This window comes from Spinacia oleracea, chromosome 6 (assembly GCF_020520425.1).
Source record: "Spinacia oleracea cultivar Varoflay chromosome 6, BTI_SOV_V1, whole genome shotgun sequence".
Classification (NCBI taxonomy): domain Eukaryota; kingdom Viridiplantae; phylum Streptophyta; class Magnoliopsida; order Caryophyllales; family Amaranthaceae; genus Spinacia; species Spinacia oleracea.
Window position 1 is genome coordinate 149,498,793 of NC_079492.1, and position 18,375 is coordinate 149,517,167.

Consider the following 18,375-nt stretch of genomic DNA (forward strand, 5'->3'; position numbering starts at 1 on the left):
AATTCATTCTCACTAACCAAGAAAAAATCATCTAGTCGTGATTTTTACACTTGTAGAGTTAGATATATTTAGTATTAAATTTTTCTTGAGACTGTACATGAAGTGTAAAAATGACAATGCTAAACTCTAGTAACGACGAGGAAGTACAAATACATATCAGATATGTATTGGGAAATACATATCAGAACAAAAGACAAAATAGGAAAAAGGACAAGAAAATAATTAAATGGTACTTTTCTAAACACAAATGGTACTTTTTTTTTTTTACAGAATGGTACTTTTTTTTACAGAATGGTATTTTTTTTACATGAATGGTACTTCCTTTTTTGTCTTTTAGCTATTTGTCTTTTAGTTGATATGTGTAACGACCGGCTACAATAACGATGTCAAAATTTAGTGTTCGTTGAGCATGACACAATTATAGCAATTGGGCTTCAGATGTAGACCAATAGAAAAGTAAATAATTTTTAAGAAATTGGGCTTAAGTTGTAGACCAAAACTACGTAGAAAAGTAAATACGGAGTAAGTTTTTAAGCAAATGGGCTTTAGTTGTGGACATGTGGACCAATACAAAAGTAAATACTTTTAAAATTAATCGCTAACTGCTATACCCGGGTACAGCCAGCTCTGGCTGTACCCTCCAAAAACGACGCGCTCATATTATTTGTTCATTCTTGTTGACTGTTTGTTCTTTTTTATTGTACTGTTTGTTCATTCTTATTGTACTGTTTGTTCTTTCTTGTTGTACTGTTTGTTCTTTCATATTGTTTTTTAAATTCATCATCAAATTTTCATAATTGTTGTATTTTTTGTTCTTTCTTCTGCAAATTTTATGTTCTTTTTTATATTGTTTGTTCTTTCTTGTTTATTTATTTGTTTATAATAATCATATGGTTAATGTTCATAATTAAACTCTTCATTAATCTTTTATTCTTTCTTTTTGTATTGTTTGTTCTTTCTTGTTGTACTGTTTGTTCTTTCTTGTTGTTTTTTAAATTCATTCATCAAGCTTATTGTTGTATTGTTTGTTATTTCATGTTGGCTTTAAAATTCATCATAAAATTGTTCATAATTGTTGTATTGTTTGTTCTTTTTTCTGGAATTTTATGTTCTTTTTTATATTGTTTGTTCTTTTTTGTTGAATTATTTGTTCTTTCTTGTTTATTTGTTTGTTCATAATAATTATCTGCTTTATTGTTTGTTCTTTCTTGTTGTATTGTTTGTTATTTCATGTTGGCTTTAAAATTCATCATAAAATTGTTCATAATTGTTGTATTGTTTGTTCTTTTTTCTGGAATTTTATGTTCATTTTTATATTGTTTGTTCTATTTTGTTGAATTATTTGTTCTTTCTTGTTTATTTGTTTGTTCACAATAAATATATGGTTAATGTTCATAATAAAATTGTTCACCTCATTGGTCTTTTATGTTTTTACAAGCGCCTATATTGTTTATTTCCAAATAAATAAATAAATGTTCATTTCCAAAATAGTAAATGTTCATTCCAAATAAATAAATAAATGTTCATTTCCGAAATAGTAAATGTTCAGTTCCGAAATAGTAAATGTTCATTTTTTAGTTTATTTCCAAATAAATAAATAAATGTTCATTTCCAAAATAGTAAATGTTCATTCCAAATAAATAAATAAATGTTCATTTTCGAAATAGTAAATGTTCATTTTTGTACCAGTATTTGTTCTTTCTTGTTGTATTGTTTGTTCTTTCATGTTGGCTTTAAAATTCATCATAAAATTGTTCATAATTGTTGTATTGTTTGTTCTTTTTTCTGGAATTTTATGTTCATTTTTATATTGTTTGTTCTTTTTTGTTGAATTATTTGTTCTTTCTTGTTTATTTGTTTGTTCACAATAAATATATGGTTAATGTTCATAATAAAATTGTTCACTTCATTGGTCTTTTATGTTTTTACAAGCGCCTATATTGTTTATTTCCAAATAAATAAATAAATGTTCATTTCCAAAATAGTAAATGTTCATTCCAAATAAATAAATAAATGTTCATTTCCGAAATAGTAAATGTTCATTTTTGTAGTTTATTTCCAAATAAATAAATAAATGTTCATTTCCAAAATAGTAAATGTTCATTCCAAATAAATAAATAAATGTTCATCTCCGAAATAGTAAATGTTCATTTTTGTACCAGTATATCAATGTTCATTTTAAACAACACAAAACGACACCGTTTTGGATGGGGGTACAGCCAGCTTTGGCTGTACCCGGGTATAGCCAAAAATTTGCGCTTTTAACTTGTTAGCCTTTTTCTTATTTTTTTTCTTTTTTTTTGTGATAACATGTTAGATTATTTTAATGGGGGCCCTTGAGCTTTTACCGGGCCCTGACATACTTTGGCCACAACTATATATCACCACCGCCAACAGGTTGAGCTCTCTAAAGCATATTACATGCACCTGAATGTACGGTGTATCCTTTTATATTTTCTCCTTATATATGTAAGGAGATAATGTGGTGGAGACCACCAATGAACATAAATTACCCTTAGATACACGGTGCACCTGAGTGTATCTAATAATTTTCATAACCTCTCAGTCCAGAATGAAGTTGTTCAAGGTATGAAATTTTATTGATTGGACAATATCAATTAGAGTAGTACGTTTTCAACAAATCAACGCATTGAATTTTAAACCCCTAATCATGGAATATGTTCTTATGATTTGGTTCTATCTTGTGTTTTCGAGTGATTTGAATTCAATTACGAGTGTTCTTGTTCTCATAAGTTTGGAATCATCATCCAATGTTTTAGAGGGTGTTTTCAGACTTAGTTACATCAGCCATTCGTGGCCAGACCCCTGATAAGTTTTTTTAAATCTCTATTATATAAGTGAAGATGTGAGGTTATTTTAGTAAATCCACTTTTGATATCCCCCTTGGATTACTAAAATACCCTCCACACTTATAGAATAGAGAATATAATGACAACCTACCCAATATGAAAGCCCAAAGAAGCATTATAATCAATCTAGCCCCTTAAATAAATTCTTACCATTTTAATCAATCTGTTTATTTACGTTCATCTCTATCTAACTTATCTGTTACTTATATTTGCATTCATCGCATTTATATTATATTTTTTTACATGTTATTTCAGGTTAAATGTAATAACACAATATATTTCTTATATTCGTACGCATCGCGTGCATATAAAACTAGTTATTAATAATACAAACAAAAAAACTAGTTATTAATAATACAAGCAAAACACACATATAATTTTTTGGTCAATATCCGCCACTGTAGATATGCAATGGCTTAAACTTGAATGACCACTTTCCCAATATTGGAACTTGTAAAAAGTGAAGCCACGCTATCTAAGAAGCTTTCAATGCCGTTGTTTATTTTAAGTTTGGAAGTGAGTTTCCGATCCTTCAAATAGCCACCTATTTGTGTCCCAAAATCTTCAAATAGATGCAAATATGATAATACCATGAAGCCTTGCATGTGAACTTCCTTCCCCACCATATTCAATAGATTTCTCACCCCTTCCCTTTCTGTCCAAACCTGTTCAATTGCCAATTGTACACAACAAACTTTTTCAGAATCCGTTAAGATCTGACCCACGAAACATCACATTGTCAGTCTTCCATGTTAATAAAAGAATTATAGAAATAGTCCGTTTAACAAAGCTAAGGGGTTACTTTTCTTATTGTCATATCGTTTTAAGATGGAACCTCATTTGGATTTGATGACAGATGCGACCAAGACGAAAAACATACTACCTTGTTTTAAAATCATCTTTGCACTTTCCGTTTTTAATCCATTTCATAATGTTTTTAACATTGTGTTTTTACTACTTTTAATCCTGTAAATGTACCATATTACCCCACATAATTTACATCTTCCCACTCATTTTGTTCTTATTTTATTCATTTTGTTCTTACATTCACCTACCTTTTTAAACTTTATTTTTTACTTTATTATACTAACCATATTTTCACGCATTTCCTTTTATTTGTCTTAATATTTGTGCAAATGATAACTGCAAAGATCATTATAAAACGGATGTAATACTACGTTAAAGTTTGAAATGAAATACGGAGTAACGTATTTCGTATAACAATAGTAGAAAATACCTTATTGTATTGGGACATCATTCCACAAAGTGGAATACGTGCATACATATTAACATGATTGAGAACAGCCTCAAGGGTTTTGCCTCCTACGTTCTCGAAGTATATATCAATTCCATTGGGGAAGTATCTGTAATTAATTAAGAACAAATTAAGATCCTTAATTACTGCTAAACTTATTAAAACGGGGTGAAAAATGAAAACTAATCTGTAATTAATAATACTCAAAAATTACTTGCTTAAAGCAGCATCAAGATCTGGTTCTTTCTTGTAATTGATTACTTCATCAAACCCAAATTCCTCCTTCAATAGTTTCACCTATAAAAATGTTTTGTGTTATAAAATATTGTAACATTCCTAGAGGCTGCATACGAGGGGACTAGGCTGCATTAGATGGTTGTGGGGCGGGCCGGCCCGAGGTCCAACCCGACCAGACACTGGCAAAAAAAAGTACGGCCGAGCACAACACGAAGTCGTGGGCCTGGTTTGGGCCTCAATTTTTGGAAAAAGTACGACACGATACAACAAAGCACGATTAATTTAGTAAAATTAGACTTAGGTGCGACGGCCCATGATCTTGGCTCTGTTTCGAAATTGTTAGCCCCAGACAACACGATGCAGAGTGGGCTTGACATGGGTCGGGCCCGCTCTGGCCCATGACTCATGGGCTAGGCCCAAAGCCCGACCAACAACCATATAACAAAACCCGTAAATAAAAGGTACCTTATCATCAGATCCGGTGCTGCCAACTACGCGACAACCTTTAAGTTTAGCCAATTGGCCAGCAATCATGCCAACACCTCCAGCAGCAGCAGAAATGAACACATTCTCTCCTGCCTTTGGCTTTCCTATTACTTGTATTCCTATCCAAGCTGCAAATCCTGGTACGCCTGCATATACACGGACACGTATATTATGCCCATTCGATCTTTCTTTACGGAGCAATCAAATAGGGACGAAGGGAATACTATATACCTTTGTGACATATTATATATATAGCTCAGTTATAATACAACTCTACCACATACGATATTCTATCACCTAGGATAATTAACTACGTTATCCTCAACATTCTTATGTCTATATAATTACTCCCTCCGTCTCTTTTTGTTTTTTACGTTTTTCTTTTTGGGTATTTCAAAATGGTTTTTACATTTTCTTTTATATTATCACATAAATAACTTAGTATTCTATCAAAATTTGTGTCCAATCATTATTTTAACCAATCAAATACATTGGGTCATTTAATCTCCACACTTTTCCATTGGGACATTAAATTTTTCTCATTTCCCAATATCAGAATTTTGATAAAAGTGAAAACATTATAAATAAACGTAATTTATCTCGTTTAAATAAAAAAAAATTGAGGGATTTCAATGCAAATTAATTATTCGTTAAAACGCGTGAAAAATACCAAACGTAAAAAACAAAAAGAGACGGAGGGAGTACTAACTTACTACCTCTGTTTCTTAAAGTTATTTACGCTTTGGAAAATGTGTCCAAAATAGAAAAACTTTAATCGTAAACTACCTACGTCAAAATATTACATGTAAGATTTTTTTAGATTGGTCTCGGTATGTACTTTTAGAATATCGAATTTTTATAATTGTTTTCACATACGAAATTGGATGTATTAGTAATTAAATATTATATTGGAGTCCGTGCAAATAATAACTGTAAAAAACTTTAAAAAATGAAAATAGTATGTGGAGTATAATTTTGTATATAAACTCATGATTTAACCAAACTATGATAAGACTGTAAAGTTATTATCGTGTCTTAATATTATTCCCTTTGGTTTAACATTCCCCACTTACCAAGAACATTGAGATACTCCAAAGGGGTGACTCCTATGGCAGGATCAATTTTGATAAACACAGCTTTGGAAGGTACAACACTATACTCAGCAACCGGCATTTCTGGGATAACTACCAAGTCATCCTCCTTATATTTTTCATCCTTTGATCTAATAATCTTCCCTATCCCATATGATACGATCACCTGCAATTCCGTTTATACAAACGATTTTGGATAATAAAATTGGAAACTTGTTAGTATAATAGGTTCCGATTTCGGTTTCTCAATTTTCAGGAATGGATATTGGGGACCCTGTAAACACCAATTCCAACATCGAGTACCCCAAATCTGAACCCGAAACTAAATAAAAATACTATATAAGCCCAAAACGTATAACAAATAATTTTGGATAATAAAATGACTAAATTACTTTAAATAATCCATCCTTTCGACGATTTTTCATTAATAATTCAACCTTTCGATTATTATCTAATAATCTAACCTTTGAACCCCATTAACTTTTATTACACCCAAATGACTGTTTACCTGTTAACAAGGTCACCCTCTTATTTTATTGAAAAAAAAAAAACTAAAAAGGTTTTAGAAATACAATATAATTGTATATTTATTTTTAAAAATATTAAACTCCTCCCTATTTTCTCGTTTCTTTCCTTTGTCTTCCCCAAATGAATTTTGGCCACCTTCTTCACTAATCCATGCTAGCCAGTCAGCCATCACCTGCTGCTTTTCGAACAGTCATCGTCGCTTCAAATACTCGAAGCCCAGATTCACGCAAGCCAACAAATTACTACCAAATGTCCAGATTCGCATAAGCCCCAAGAAAATCAAATTGGGGGAAGAAAAAAAATTAAAGTTCTTGTTCAAATAATTTGTGGCAAATTTTGAACAATTATGTTCGCATTAGGCATGAATTTAAGTATTTGTTGTTTAATTTCGATCAAATTAATACTTTCCCAACTTTTTTTTTAACAATTTGGAAATGAAATCCAAATTTACATCCAGGCACATTAAATTAAGGAATAAATAGGTTATATAATTTGGGTGAGTTGGAGGGGTTGGTCGGCAACGGTGGTGGTTCTTGAAGGTCGTCCTTGTTGGTGGTTGTTGCGGCAATGACGAAAGTGGATACTTGCTGCTTTGAGTTTCTGTTGTAAACTATTTCTGCTGATGTAGATGTGGGTGAGAAAAGAAGGGACAGAAAATGTAAGTGACTGAATAGTGCATAAAATTAATTTTATTGTGGTTTATTTTGATGATCAAATGATGATGACGACAATGATGGTGGGAGTGAGTAAGACTGGTGGTGGAGGATAGAGAAAAAAGAGGGGATGTGGGGCGGTGGAGGAAGGAGGAGAAAAGATGACAATGGTGGTGGGATTAGAGTAAGGACAGAGATGAGGAAGGAAAGAAAAAGTAAAAAGAAATTATTAATGTAAAAAAGTAAAATAAATTATGACAAATAGTTACATTACACGTGTATAGGTGACCTGATGTGTTATGTAGGTGACTGGTTGGGTGCAATAAAAATGAATGGGGTGCAAAGGTTGGATGGTTGAATTATTAATGGAAAATCGTCAAAAAGTTGGATTATTTAAAGTAATTTTTCCTAATAAAATTGGAAACTTGTTATAACATGTCTAGAATTTCAGTTCTCAATTTTCAGGAACGGGTACCTGTTAGGGAACCGGCATGTAAACACCAAGTCCAACATCGAGTACCCGAAATCTGAAACCGTAACCAAATAACAATACTACATAAGCCCAAAACGTATAACAATCCAAGCTCATTTTTTTGAAAATAACAATTTAACCCCAAACAATAAAATAATAAAAACTCAAACCATTATTTAGATGTGTTTAATAAATGGGCATTAATTTATTTAAATATTTAAAATGACAAGGTAACATGTTGTTCTAGTTTTCATTTCCAGTAACCTATTGTAACAAGTTCTCATACCGGATCCGATTTCTAGAAACTTGTTACGACATGTTCCAATTTTAATTTCTGATATTTTTGAGATAGTATCCTATCGCGCTCACCCCTACTAAAATACAAATCCAAAAAATGCCTTTAGCTTAAGAAGTAACGCAAAATAAAAAGTCATACGATATACATATACATGTAACTAAAATTACCTGGTTAATGGGAAACTGAGTGACATTAAGACCACCCTCTTCAACACCGGTCATTCTGGACCGTAGATATGGGTCGATCGAGATCCAACGGCTCTGGATGGCGATATGATCATCGGGGATCGAATCAACGGCTACTCGGGATAAACTAAAAGTTCTACACTTGAGATGATCAGATGATGGTACACCATCTCTAGCGTAGGCTGCCATGTACCATTCTTTGCTTTCTACCATATCAACTCCCTCCATATTATTTCTTTTTCTCTCTGTTTCTCTCACATACAAACTCAAAATAAGCACACTAACAAAATTTATAAAAGGAGACAAAGTTGCTAAGAACATGTGAACAAGTTGGTGTGGGTAAGAAAAAAATGGATAAAGTAATAGAAAGTGAATGAAAAATTGTAAAGTAAATATTAATCCCTTCGTATTTATTTAAGAGATATATACTTGGCCGAACATGGATATTAAGAAGAAGAATTGAATGAAATAAAGTAATAAAAACAAGTGGGGTTGGGTATATATTTTAATAAGTAAAACAAGTGGAGACCATGTCATTTTAGGGGGTGGGGTGGGGTGTAGTTATGAAATTATTTGTTTAATAGGGTGGTGGGACATATGATATATTAGATAGAATATTTAATTAGATGGTGGGGTTGATAAGTTACTAAAAATGGAAAGTGTATCTCTTAAATAAATACGACCGGAAAAGAAAAGTGTATCCCTTAAATAAATACAGTACAACGCTATTCGTCGCCCGCTTTTACGCATGTCGCCCGCTTTTTTAATGGTGAAAACCCGATATTACCCTTATACACCCCACCCCACCTCCCCCACCCCAACTCATACATCACTTTCTCTTTCCATAATATCTCCACCTCCTTCCCACCGGCGCAACCCACTGTCGGCACCCACTACTTCCATCCATCAACGTCGGCGCACCACCATGAACGAGTTTGAAAAGGGTCCCAAGAAAAAGTTAAAGGTTATCTCGTCGGGTCAAGTAGAAGGGGTGCCGCCTCCACCATCGTCGACGGCCAAGTTACATGTTAGAATTTTTTTTGTAATTTTTTTATACGGAATAGGGCTAAAGTTCCTATTCTTACCTAGGTATGGAATAGGAATTTCAACCCTATTCCATGTAAAACATAGAATAGGGATCTTGACCTTATTCCGTGTTTTACATGGAATAGGGCTAAGAACCCTATTCCATTCCTAGGTAGAATTAGGAATATTGGCCTTATTCCAGCCTAGGAATGGAATAGGGATCTCAACTCTATTCCGTGTATATGTTGCAAGATCTTTTTTTGTCCGTTTATATGGAATAGGGCATCCACCCCTATTCCCGCCCTATGATAAAATAGGGACCTCATCCCTATTCCAGCCCTAGGCCGAAATAGGGATCTCAGCATTATTCCATGTTTTTGTCATTTTTGTTTGTCATTACAAAACACCAAATAGGGCTCCTACCCCATTTCCCGCCCTAAGACAAGATAGGGATCTCGCCCTATTCCGTGTTTTGTCTATTTTGTTGCCATTATAAAACACGGAATAGGGCTCCCACCCCAATTCCCGCCCTAGGACAACTGGACAAGATAGGGATCTCAGCCCTATTCCGTAATTTTGTTGTTATTACGAGTTTTTCCTCAATTAATTCTTCGTCAAAAATTTATTACATTTTTAATTATTATTTTTTATTATGTTTTGTATTATTAAATAGGTTCTTTTTTTAGGGTCATTTATTAATTATAATGTCAATAAATAATTTTTCCAAATGAACACAAGTGATTTTTTTTCCTTAACTGATTATTAACTTAATTATAATCAACAAATAAACAAACATATATAATAAAAATTCATTTATGTTCTCGGCCAAAATTCCACTTCAATCACGATGATGACGATAAAAGGTGGTGGTGGCGGCGACGGTGGAGGTGCCGGTGGTTGAGCTCACGAAGTGGAGGGAGTGACAATGATATGAATTGAGGTAGTGGTTGACGAGCTAATGATGACGGTGGCTAAGGTGGGGCGGAAAAAAATAGTGATTGTGGGAATTTGGTAGTGGGTCTAGTGAGAGAAAGTGGGGTAAGTGGGGTAAGTGAGTCTGTGAGTGGGGAAGTGGGGTGAGTGAGAGTGGAGTGGGGTGAGAGGGACAAGAGGGACATTTCCTTAAATAAAGGTGGGCGTTTTGCGTAAAAATTGGCGTCGAATAGTAATGCCCTAAATACAGAGGGAGTATGGGTTAAGAATTAAGAAGGGTAAGATAGTACACTTTTATGTCCAAAATAAGAATAAAAAAAAAGTGTAAATAACATTACGAAACGGCTAAAACGGAAAACGTAAAGATCTTTTTGAAACGGAGATAGTAATAACGGTTCATATTATTCTAACAAATAAAATAAACATAAACAAATTACCCCAAACGACCAAAAATCAGACAAATTACCCCAAACGACCATAAATCAAACATCATATGCATAAACATAAAATCAACTCCTTCCTTTGTTTTCTGTGAAGGGTGCAACTTGCGCAAGTCCGTACGATTAGATGTCGAAGTAGTTTTTATCCCGTACAATGCATCATTATTAATTAATTAATTAATTAATTAATTAATGTGACTTTTGACCTATTTTGATAAACTGTTGCGATTTGGAGTGGGTTGATGAGAGTCATGAGACGATGTACGTTAAGAATGTGACCTTACAACAACAAAAAAGACGAGGGGTCAAATTCAAATATATTTTTTTTCACTCGCAAGTCGCAACAGTTTAATTAACTTTTTGTATTATTTATAAACTTTATTTCTATTTAATAATATATAAAATATTGTCATATTGGATGTGGTAGATAATCAAACACATATACTTTTATCTTACTTTTTAGTTATTGATAATTGAAAATGTTAATGATTAAATTTATGCATCCACGAACTTATTGTAGTCAAAATATTGAAAGTAAAAGATAACAGAAAAAACGTAGATCTGAGATAATGTTGTAAATCGGTTGATAAAATGAACATATATGTAGTAATATGAAAATGGATCCAATTACTGCTAATGTTCACTGTATTCTGAAGCATACAAAACTAAAATTCCCATGAAAAACGACCAGCGTACGTAGCTCAAATGTCGGGGTGCATATAAACTTAGGGTGAGTAGAAATATTTGGTACTCGATCTTGGACCCGAAACTGCAAAGGGTCCGACGGGTTTAGAGCCGGAGCCAATAGCGCAGGGACCGGTTCTGGTCCCAAATTTTAGGAATCGCTCATATATAACCGGTTTCCGGTTGCAGATCTAGATTTCTAGAACTCGTTCCCCAGTGGATACCCGTTGGTACCGGTTCTGAGACCGAGAACCCAATGGGACCAGTTCCAAGACCAGGTACCCGGTACCGAACAAACACAAATAATTCAAAAAACATGATAATTAACGGTAGTTTTGGGGTAAAAAGTCTAGGAAAAAAAATGTCATAATGGTAGTTTATTAAAAAAAAAAAAGCAGAAGTATAATCATCTTTAATCTTTAACTTAATTATTAATTAAGCAAGATTAAGAAAGTGAAAGCTAACCGGGTACCTAGTACCAGAACCGGTGGAACCGCTTCTAATAATGGTTCTAAAAATTTTGGACTCGGTTTGACCGGTTTTGGGACGGATTCCAAAAATCTGGACCCAGTTACGATCGGTTTCAATACCTGTTCTTTAGTTTTTGACTAGGTACCCAGTCCCGCTCACCCCCTATATAAACTAATATGTATGTGAACAACATTGGTCAAAACTCATTTATTAAGCTATTGAATAAGCTCAAACAAAAACTTAATGTTCATTAACTAAATGACCTTTACTTTAACAATATCACGTCCGATTCGTCAGTGTTCGCAAACATCTCGTTTATAACTCATTATTATAGCTCGATTTTAACTTGTTCATGCTCGTATCTAACTCGTTATCATCTCCATTACCAGTCAAGTTAAAAATAATTTTAACTTATTTTGACTTATTTTCTTGAGAATCTTTTTCACATTTTCTAATGAATTTACAATGATACCAAACGAACCCTAACTTCACATGACAAACAATATTTTCCTTTTCAAACTTGATACATTGGTACATTATAGTTTATTAAAAGATTCCATAAATATAACTAGCATAGAGTAAACTAGAAAAATAAGGGCAAATGGGCCAAGTTAAAGTAATGGCTTTAAACTTGAATGACCACTTTCCCAATATTGGAACTTGTAAAAAGTGAACCCATGCTATCTAAAAAGCTCTCAATACCCTTGTTGATTTTAAGTTTGGAAGTAAGTTTTTGTTCCTTCAAATATCCACCCATTTCTGTCGCAAAATCTCCAAATAGGTGCATATATGATCGCAACATGAATCCTTGCATATGAACTTCCTTTCCCACCATGTTCAATAGATTTCTCACTCCTTCCCTTTCTGTCCAAACCTGTTCAATTGGCAATTACACACGACAAACTTCGTCAAAATATGTTAAGATCTGATCTACGAAATATTACATGGTCAGTGTGACAGTGTCCTGTGTCCCACAGTTGTAAAAGAAGAGAGAGATGTTCGCTTAGTAAGGCTAAGAGGCTACTTTCTTTATTGTCATGTGGTTTTAAGATGGAACCTTCTTTGTTTTTGTGAAATATACTAACACAATAACCTGACTACTTTGAAGTTTGAAATGAAATAATGGACTTCATACTTCCTCCGTTCTTTTTTTTTTTTGAAGGAACCCACAAAGGGGGACTAACTAGATAAATCGGCAGAAACACCGTTCAAGATACAAGTAGGGAACTCATCCTCCCACAATTTGCGCCCAAACTCCCAAGGTTGATAATGTGCTAAATCATGAGCAACCTTACTACCGTCTACCGGAGCGTTTAACAAAGGAACACATAAGAGAATGTGAATAATGCAATTATTAAAAACGGAGGAAGTTGTTATGTTTACTTCCTCCGTTTTTTAATAACTGCATATTCATATTCTCTTGTGATTTATATGTAAGGAAAAATATATTCATGTGGAATCTTGTTAGTTTCGTCTCGAAATATATACTTTTAGAATATCAATTTTTTCCATTTTTTTCTTCGATCTAATGCATGGAGCATACTGAGAGATATCAATGATTAAAATATTGCATTGGCAAGCTCGAAACCTCAAATGGTGCGATTAAAAAAAAAATTGGAGGAAGTATAATAGAGTAGAAAATACCTCATTGTATTGGGATATCATTCCAGAAAGTGGAATACGTGCATACGTATTAACATGATTGAGAACAGCCTCAAGAGTTTTTCCTCCCACGTTCTCGAAGTATATATCAATTCCATTAGGGAAGTATCTGTAATTAATTAACAACAAATTCAGATCCTTAATTTAAAATGTTGAACTAATTAAAAGAGGGGAGAAAATGAAAACTCAAAATTACTTGCTTAAAGCAGCGTCAAGATCTGGTTCTTTCTTGTAGTTAATTACTTCATCAAACCCAAATTCCTCCTTCAATAGTTTCACCTATAAAAATGTTCTATGTTATAAAATATTGTAACATGCCTAGAGGCTGCATTAGATGGTTTTGGGCCGGGCCGAAGTCCAACCCGACCCGACACATAAAGTTCGATCCGACACAAGCACAAAGTCATGGGCCGGGCTGGGCCTGGGCCTTATTTATTTGAAAAAAGCACGGCACGCTCCGACAAAGCACGATTAATTTAGTAAAATATGCTTAGGTACGACGGCCCATGGGCCTAGCCCTATTTTGAAATGTTCAGCCCGGCCCGACACGATGCTGAGTAGCTTTGGCGTGGGCCAGGCACGTTCAGGCCCACGAATTGTCGGATAGGCCCGAAGCCCGACCCACAACCATATAACAAAACCCGTAAAAAAAGGTACCTTATCATCAGATCCGGTGCTTCCAACAACCCGACAACCTTTAAGTTTAGCCAATTGGCCAGCAATCATGCCAACACCCCCAGCAGCAGCAGAAATGAACACATTTTCCCCTGCCTTTGGCTTTCCTATTACTTGTATTCCTACCCATGCTGCATAACCCGGTACGCCTGCACGTACACCGTACACGTATGTTACGCTCACTCATACTCCCTCCGTCCCGGAATACTTGACCTGTTTTCCTTATCGGGCCGTCCCTTAATACTTGACCTGTTTCTAAAAATGGAAATATTCTAACAATATTATATTATTTCTCACTCCACCCCTATTAACCCACCTACCCCCTACTCCATACAAAAAATAATTAAAAATTCAACCCCTACTCTCTCCCAACCCCACCTCTTAACCCACCTCCCATTAACTACATTAAAAAAATACCCCACTATCAACTACTATCTATTAAATTAAATAAGTCAATTCAAGTCCCTTAAACTCTGTGCCGGTCAAACCGGGTCGAGTATTCCGGGACGGAGGGAGTACTCCGTATTATGAAGTACTACGTATATCAGTATATACTAATCAAATACTCCGTATTTATCACAGTGAAATTTGTAAATTTATGTTGATTAGGGTAATTCATTAGTTACAAACTAGATTACGTTACGTGTATGCACTGAAGTTACTGAATCATTAATAAATCTTGTACGTAACAATTTAATCATCATATGGAATACGGAGTTTGGTAGTCGGTAATTTTTCGACTATTTGTAATCGGAAAAGTAGTCGAAAATTTTTACCGACTAATTTTTAGTCGCAATTTGGCCAAACTTCTCCCAGAGTATCACCGACATCTCTTTTCCGACTACTTTTAGTGGGTAAATTTTTTTGCGACCAAAAACGCCTTTTTAGACTACTTTTAGCGGTCGGAAATTCGTCATTTTCTTATAGTGTATGTAGTTTCCATCCTACTACATATCTATACTAATATATACCAATGATGTCTTGGCCTAGTGGTTAAGACTGAGGGCCTGTGTACAATAGGTCTCAGGTTCAAATCCCCCCACCCCCATTTGTAATTTATATTGCCCTTGTGGCTCATTGGAATCAAAAAAAAAACATATCTATACTAATATATTAAAAGGCGTTTTGAAGAATGTATACGTGTCACGTAGATCTCTCCTTATTACGCCACGTCACCACTTACTAGCATCATGACACGTTATTACAACAAAAAACATCTAACAAGAATTGAACACCAAATCTCTTTGTTAAAAGTTACACTTCTTACCATCTTAACCAACTACAACTTATATAATATCTTTCCATATAATCCTATATATTCGTTTTACAATAAAAAATAAATTGAATAAAAGTGAATGCCAAAAAAATGAATGATTACTTAATTCATAAATGTACAATTATTACTTTGAAGAAAGGATCCGACTTTGTTTAGATTTTTGGATGTGGGGTTTAATCGGGGAGGTTGTTGACCGGCCACTAATCTTATGTCACCACCGTAATTTGATGATGGCACCATCTCTATGTGCACATATTTTAAAAAAAACCCGAATAAAAGTCAAAACCCGGGGCAACGCCCGGGTTACATACTAGTTATATATTTTATATACTGATATGTTGATTTGACCACAATATTTAGTAAATATATATATGTTCCATTATTTAATAACTTTTGAATAAAATATTACCAAAAATCATTTTTAGCAAATCATTATTATTAAATGGTATTTATTTTTCTATTATCTTTATTTTTTTGCATATATAAACCGTTAATTAAAATAGGATTGAAAATCTTTTAGGAAAAATATTTTTAATAAAAAAATAGAGATTTGTACCGGAAAATGACACGTGTCACTCGTGATGTCTGTTTTAATACAACGTAATAGAATAGATAGATTAAACATCATACCAAGTACATTGAGATACTCTGAAGGGCTGACTTCTAAGGCAGGATCAATTTTAGTAGTGACAGCTTTAGAGGGTAAAACACTATACTCTGCAACAGGCATTTCTGCGATAACTACCAAATCACCCTCCTTATACTTCTCATCCTTCGATTTAACAATCTTCCCTACACCATATGATACAATCACCTGCAATTCCATTTATAACAACAATTATGTCAAATGTAAGAAAAACGTTACATATACGATTAAAGCCAAATGATAATGTATGATATTGTCTCATTATTTAATATAAAGTCATACGACATATGAATATATATATATCTGTAACTAGAATTACCTAGTTAATGGGAAACAGCGTAACGTTGAGGAAAATGTTAAATGTAGCTATACATACTACGATAAAACCAAGTCGCACTATTAATAATTTAAGGATTTTTTCAAAATTACCCCCTTATAAAGTCCACGTACTTTTTTCAAATTTACTACCTTATAAAATTTTAATTTAAAATTATCACCTTATAAAATCACAAACTTTCAAAGTTACCACATGTTAAGTGATTTTGTCAATTTTTTCGTTAACATGCGGTAAATTTGAAGGTTTATTATGTTTTTCCTTCAAAATTTTCACTTTTGTGTTTAAAATTATCACCTTATAAAATTTGTGATTTTATAAGGTGGTAACTTTAAAAGTTTGTGATTTTATAAGGTGATAATTTTAAATTAAAGTTTTATAAGGTGGTAATTTTAAAAAGGTGGACTTTATAAGGTGGTAATTTTGAAATTTTCCATAATTTAATATAGAGTGAGATGCTCTCATTTTAGGAGGTTTTCCTCCTAGTTTCCTCCACCTTTTTCTATAAAAATTTCTCAGTTTTCTACCATGTTTTCTTCTTCAAGCCCCCTTTTACTTTTCCAAGTTATCAAATCTCAAACCAATTTCGATCTCAGATGTGACCCATCAATATATAGCTCCTCTCTTTAGCCATCAATATATAAATTATATATGTTTTTTTTTTATGAAAGGAGTTTTAAAGTGAAAATTTTACACCAGAAAGTGACACGTGTTATTCTTGATGTCTATTTTAGTAATGTAATAAATTAGGAATTACCTGGTTAATGGGAAACTGGGTGACATTAAGACCATCCTCTTCAACACCGGTCATTCTGGAGCGTAGATACGGGTCGACCGAGATCCAAAGGCTCCGAATAGCGATATGATCATCGGGGATCGAATCAACGGCTAAGGATAAACTAACAATTCTAAACTTGAGATGATCAGATGATGGTACACCATCTCTAGAATAGGCTGCCATGTAACATTCTTTGCTTTCCACATTATCAACTCCCTCCATTATTTGTATTTTGTTGTTCTCTTTGTTTTCTCTCACATACAAACTCAAAATAAGCACACTAACATAATTGAAAGTGTAATATATATAATACTACCAACAAGATTTGGCAATCATTCAAAGATTTGATGGATAAATATCAACGTTGCTTTCGTACCATACAATTGAATTTATATGGATTTGAAACCACACAAATTGCACTACAACTTTTCTGAAAGAATCAACAGCAAAACACCAAGAGGAAAAGAGGACAAAGTTTGCTATGAACATGTGAATAACGAAAGTGGTTAATACTTCAAATTTTGGGTGCGCACATATATATGATCCTTATATAGTTTAAGTTTCTATTCGTGTTACACTTACACACATTGTGAAACTTGCGTTACTACTAACTATGAGTAGTTTCTTAACTAGGTGATGAACTAGTTTTTGATCCCGTACGATGCAGCATCTCTTTTAATTAATGTGACTTTATGATTTGTGGTGGGAGCCTGGGAGGCAATAAGGCAGGTAATAAACAACCGTACGAGACAAAGAGCTGTCAAAACATGTCATCGGGTCGGGTCACGGGTCATGACCAGGTCGGGTCACAGGTCATGATCAGGTCGGATTGTGTCAGGTCACTTTGTCACTTGGGTTCAAGTCGGGTTTGGTCATGTTGGTTTCCGGTCAGGTCATGTCGGGGTCTTTTCCCATTTCGGTTTCGGGTCGAGTCATGTTACGGTCGGAATCATTTCGGGTTATATAGTCGGGTTTGTAGCAGTTAATCTCGAGTTCAGGTTATGTTCGGGTCGTATCGGATAATTTTCGGGTCATTTAAAATTCAGGTAGGGTTCACTCTCGGTCACAGGTTAAGATCGATTCCAATAACTATCAAGTAATAGTATAGTTAAGTTTTTAACCACGATTTACGTTTGGTATAAAACTACTCCGTTTTTTTTATGAAATGCCCTTGAGATTTTACGAAATACACAAAGATACCTTCAAAGTTTCAGAATTCACCAAATACTCTTAATGTTTGTGAAAATACACCAAATACCCCTATTAACTAACGGTCGTTAACGAATTAACCACTAATCAACCATTTTCAAAAACTATTACGAAACCCGGAGCAATCACGCTACATTACTCCCTCCGATTCGTATACTTACGCTCA

The 18,375-nt window shown here is 33.9% G+C and overlaps 2 protein-coding genes across 2 annotated transcripts; both read right to left on the reverse strand.

The window, feature by feature from the left end:
• Window positions 1-3,148: 3,148 nt before the first annotated feature.
• LOC110790749 (2-alkenal reductase (NADP(+)-dependent)-like) lies at window positions 3,149-8,347 on the reverse strand. Its single transcript, XM_021995523.2, has 6 exons — window positions 8,058-8,347; window positions 5,922-6,105; window positions 4,828-4,994; window positions 4,340-4,422; window positions 4,108-4,234; window positions 3,149-3,535 (listed from the first exon to the last, which is right to left on the reverse strand). Exons 1-6 carry the CDS (start codon window positions 8,301-8,303, stop codon window positions 3,287-3,289), a joined length of 1,056 nt encoding a protein of 351 aa, XP_021851215.1. The 5' UTR covers window positions 8,304-8,347; the 3' UTR covers window positions 3,149-3,286.
• Window positions 8,348-12,116: 3,769 nt separating this feature from the next.
• Window positions 12,117-17,503, reverse strand: LOC110791540 (2-alkenal reductase (NADP(+)-dependent)-like). Its single transcript, XM_021996292.2, has 6 exons — window positions 16,980-17,503; window positions 15,873-16,056; window positions 13,949-14,115; window positions 13,488-13,570; window positions 13,274-13,400; window positions 12,117-12,503 (listed from the first exon to the last, which is right to left on the reverse strand). The coding sequence occupies exons 1-6, from the start codon at window positions 17,220-17,222 to the stop codon at window positions 12,255-12,257; spliced, it is 1,053 nt and encodes a 350-aa protein (XP_021851984.1). The 5' UTR covers window positions 17,223-17,503; the 3' UTR covers window positions 12,117-12,254.
• Window positions 17,504-18,375: the final 872 nt, after the last annotated feature.

Excerpts from the sequence above, each read along its gene's own strand:
- LOC110790749 (XM_021995523.2), bottom strand. The coding sequence starts at position 8,303 with ATGGAGGGAGTTGATATGGTAGAAAGCAAAGAATGGTACATGGCAGCC. Across the intron at positions 6,106-8,057 it reads CTCAGTTTCCCATTAACCAG|GTGATCGTATCATATGGGAT; the intron begins GTAATTTTAGTT and ends ACGGAATTGCAG. Across the intron at positions 4,235-4,339 it reads CTTGATGCTGCTTTAAGCAA|ATACTTCCCCAATGGAATTG; the intron begins GTAATTTTTGAG and ends AATTAATTACAG.
- LOC110791540 (XM_021996292.2), bottom strand. The coding sequence starts at position 17,222 with ATGGAGGGAGTTGATAATGTGGAAAGCAAAGAATGTTACATGGCAGCC. Across the intron at positions 16,057-16,979 it reads CCCAGTTTCCCATTAACCAG|GTGATTGTATCATATGGTGT; the intron begins GTAATTCCTAAT and ends ATGGAATTGCAG. Across the intron at positions 13,571-13,948 it reads GCACCGGATCTGATGATAAG|GTGAAACTATTGAAGGAGGA; the intron begins GTACCTTTTTTT and ends ACATTTTTATAG.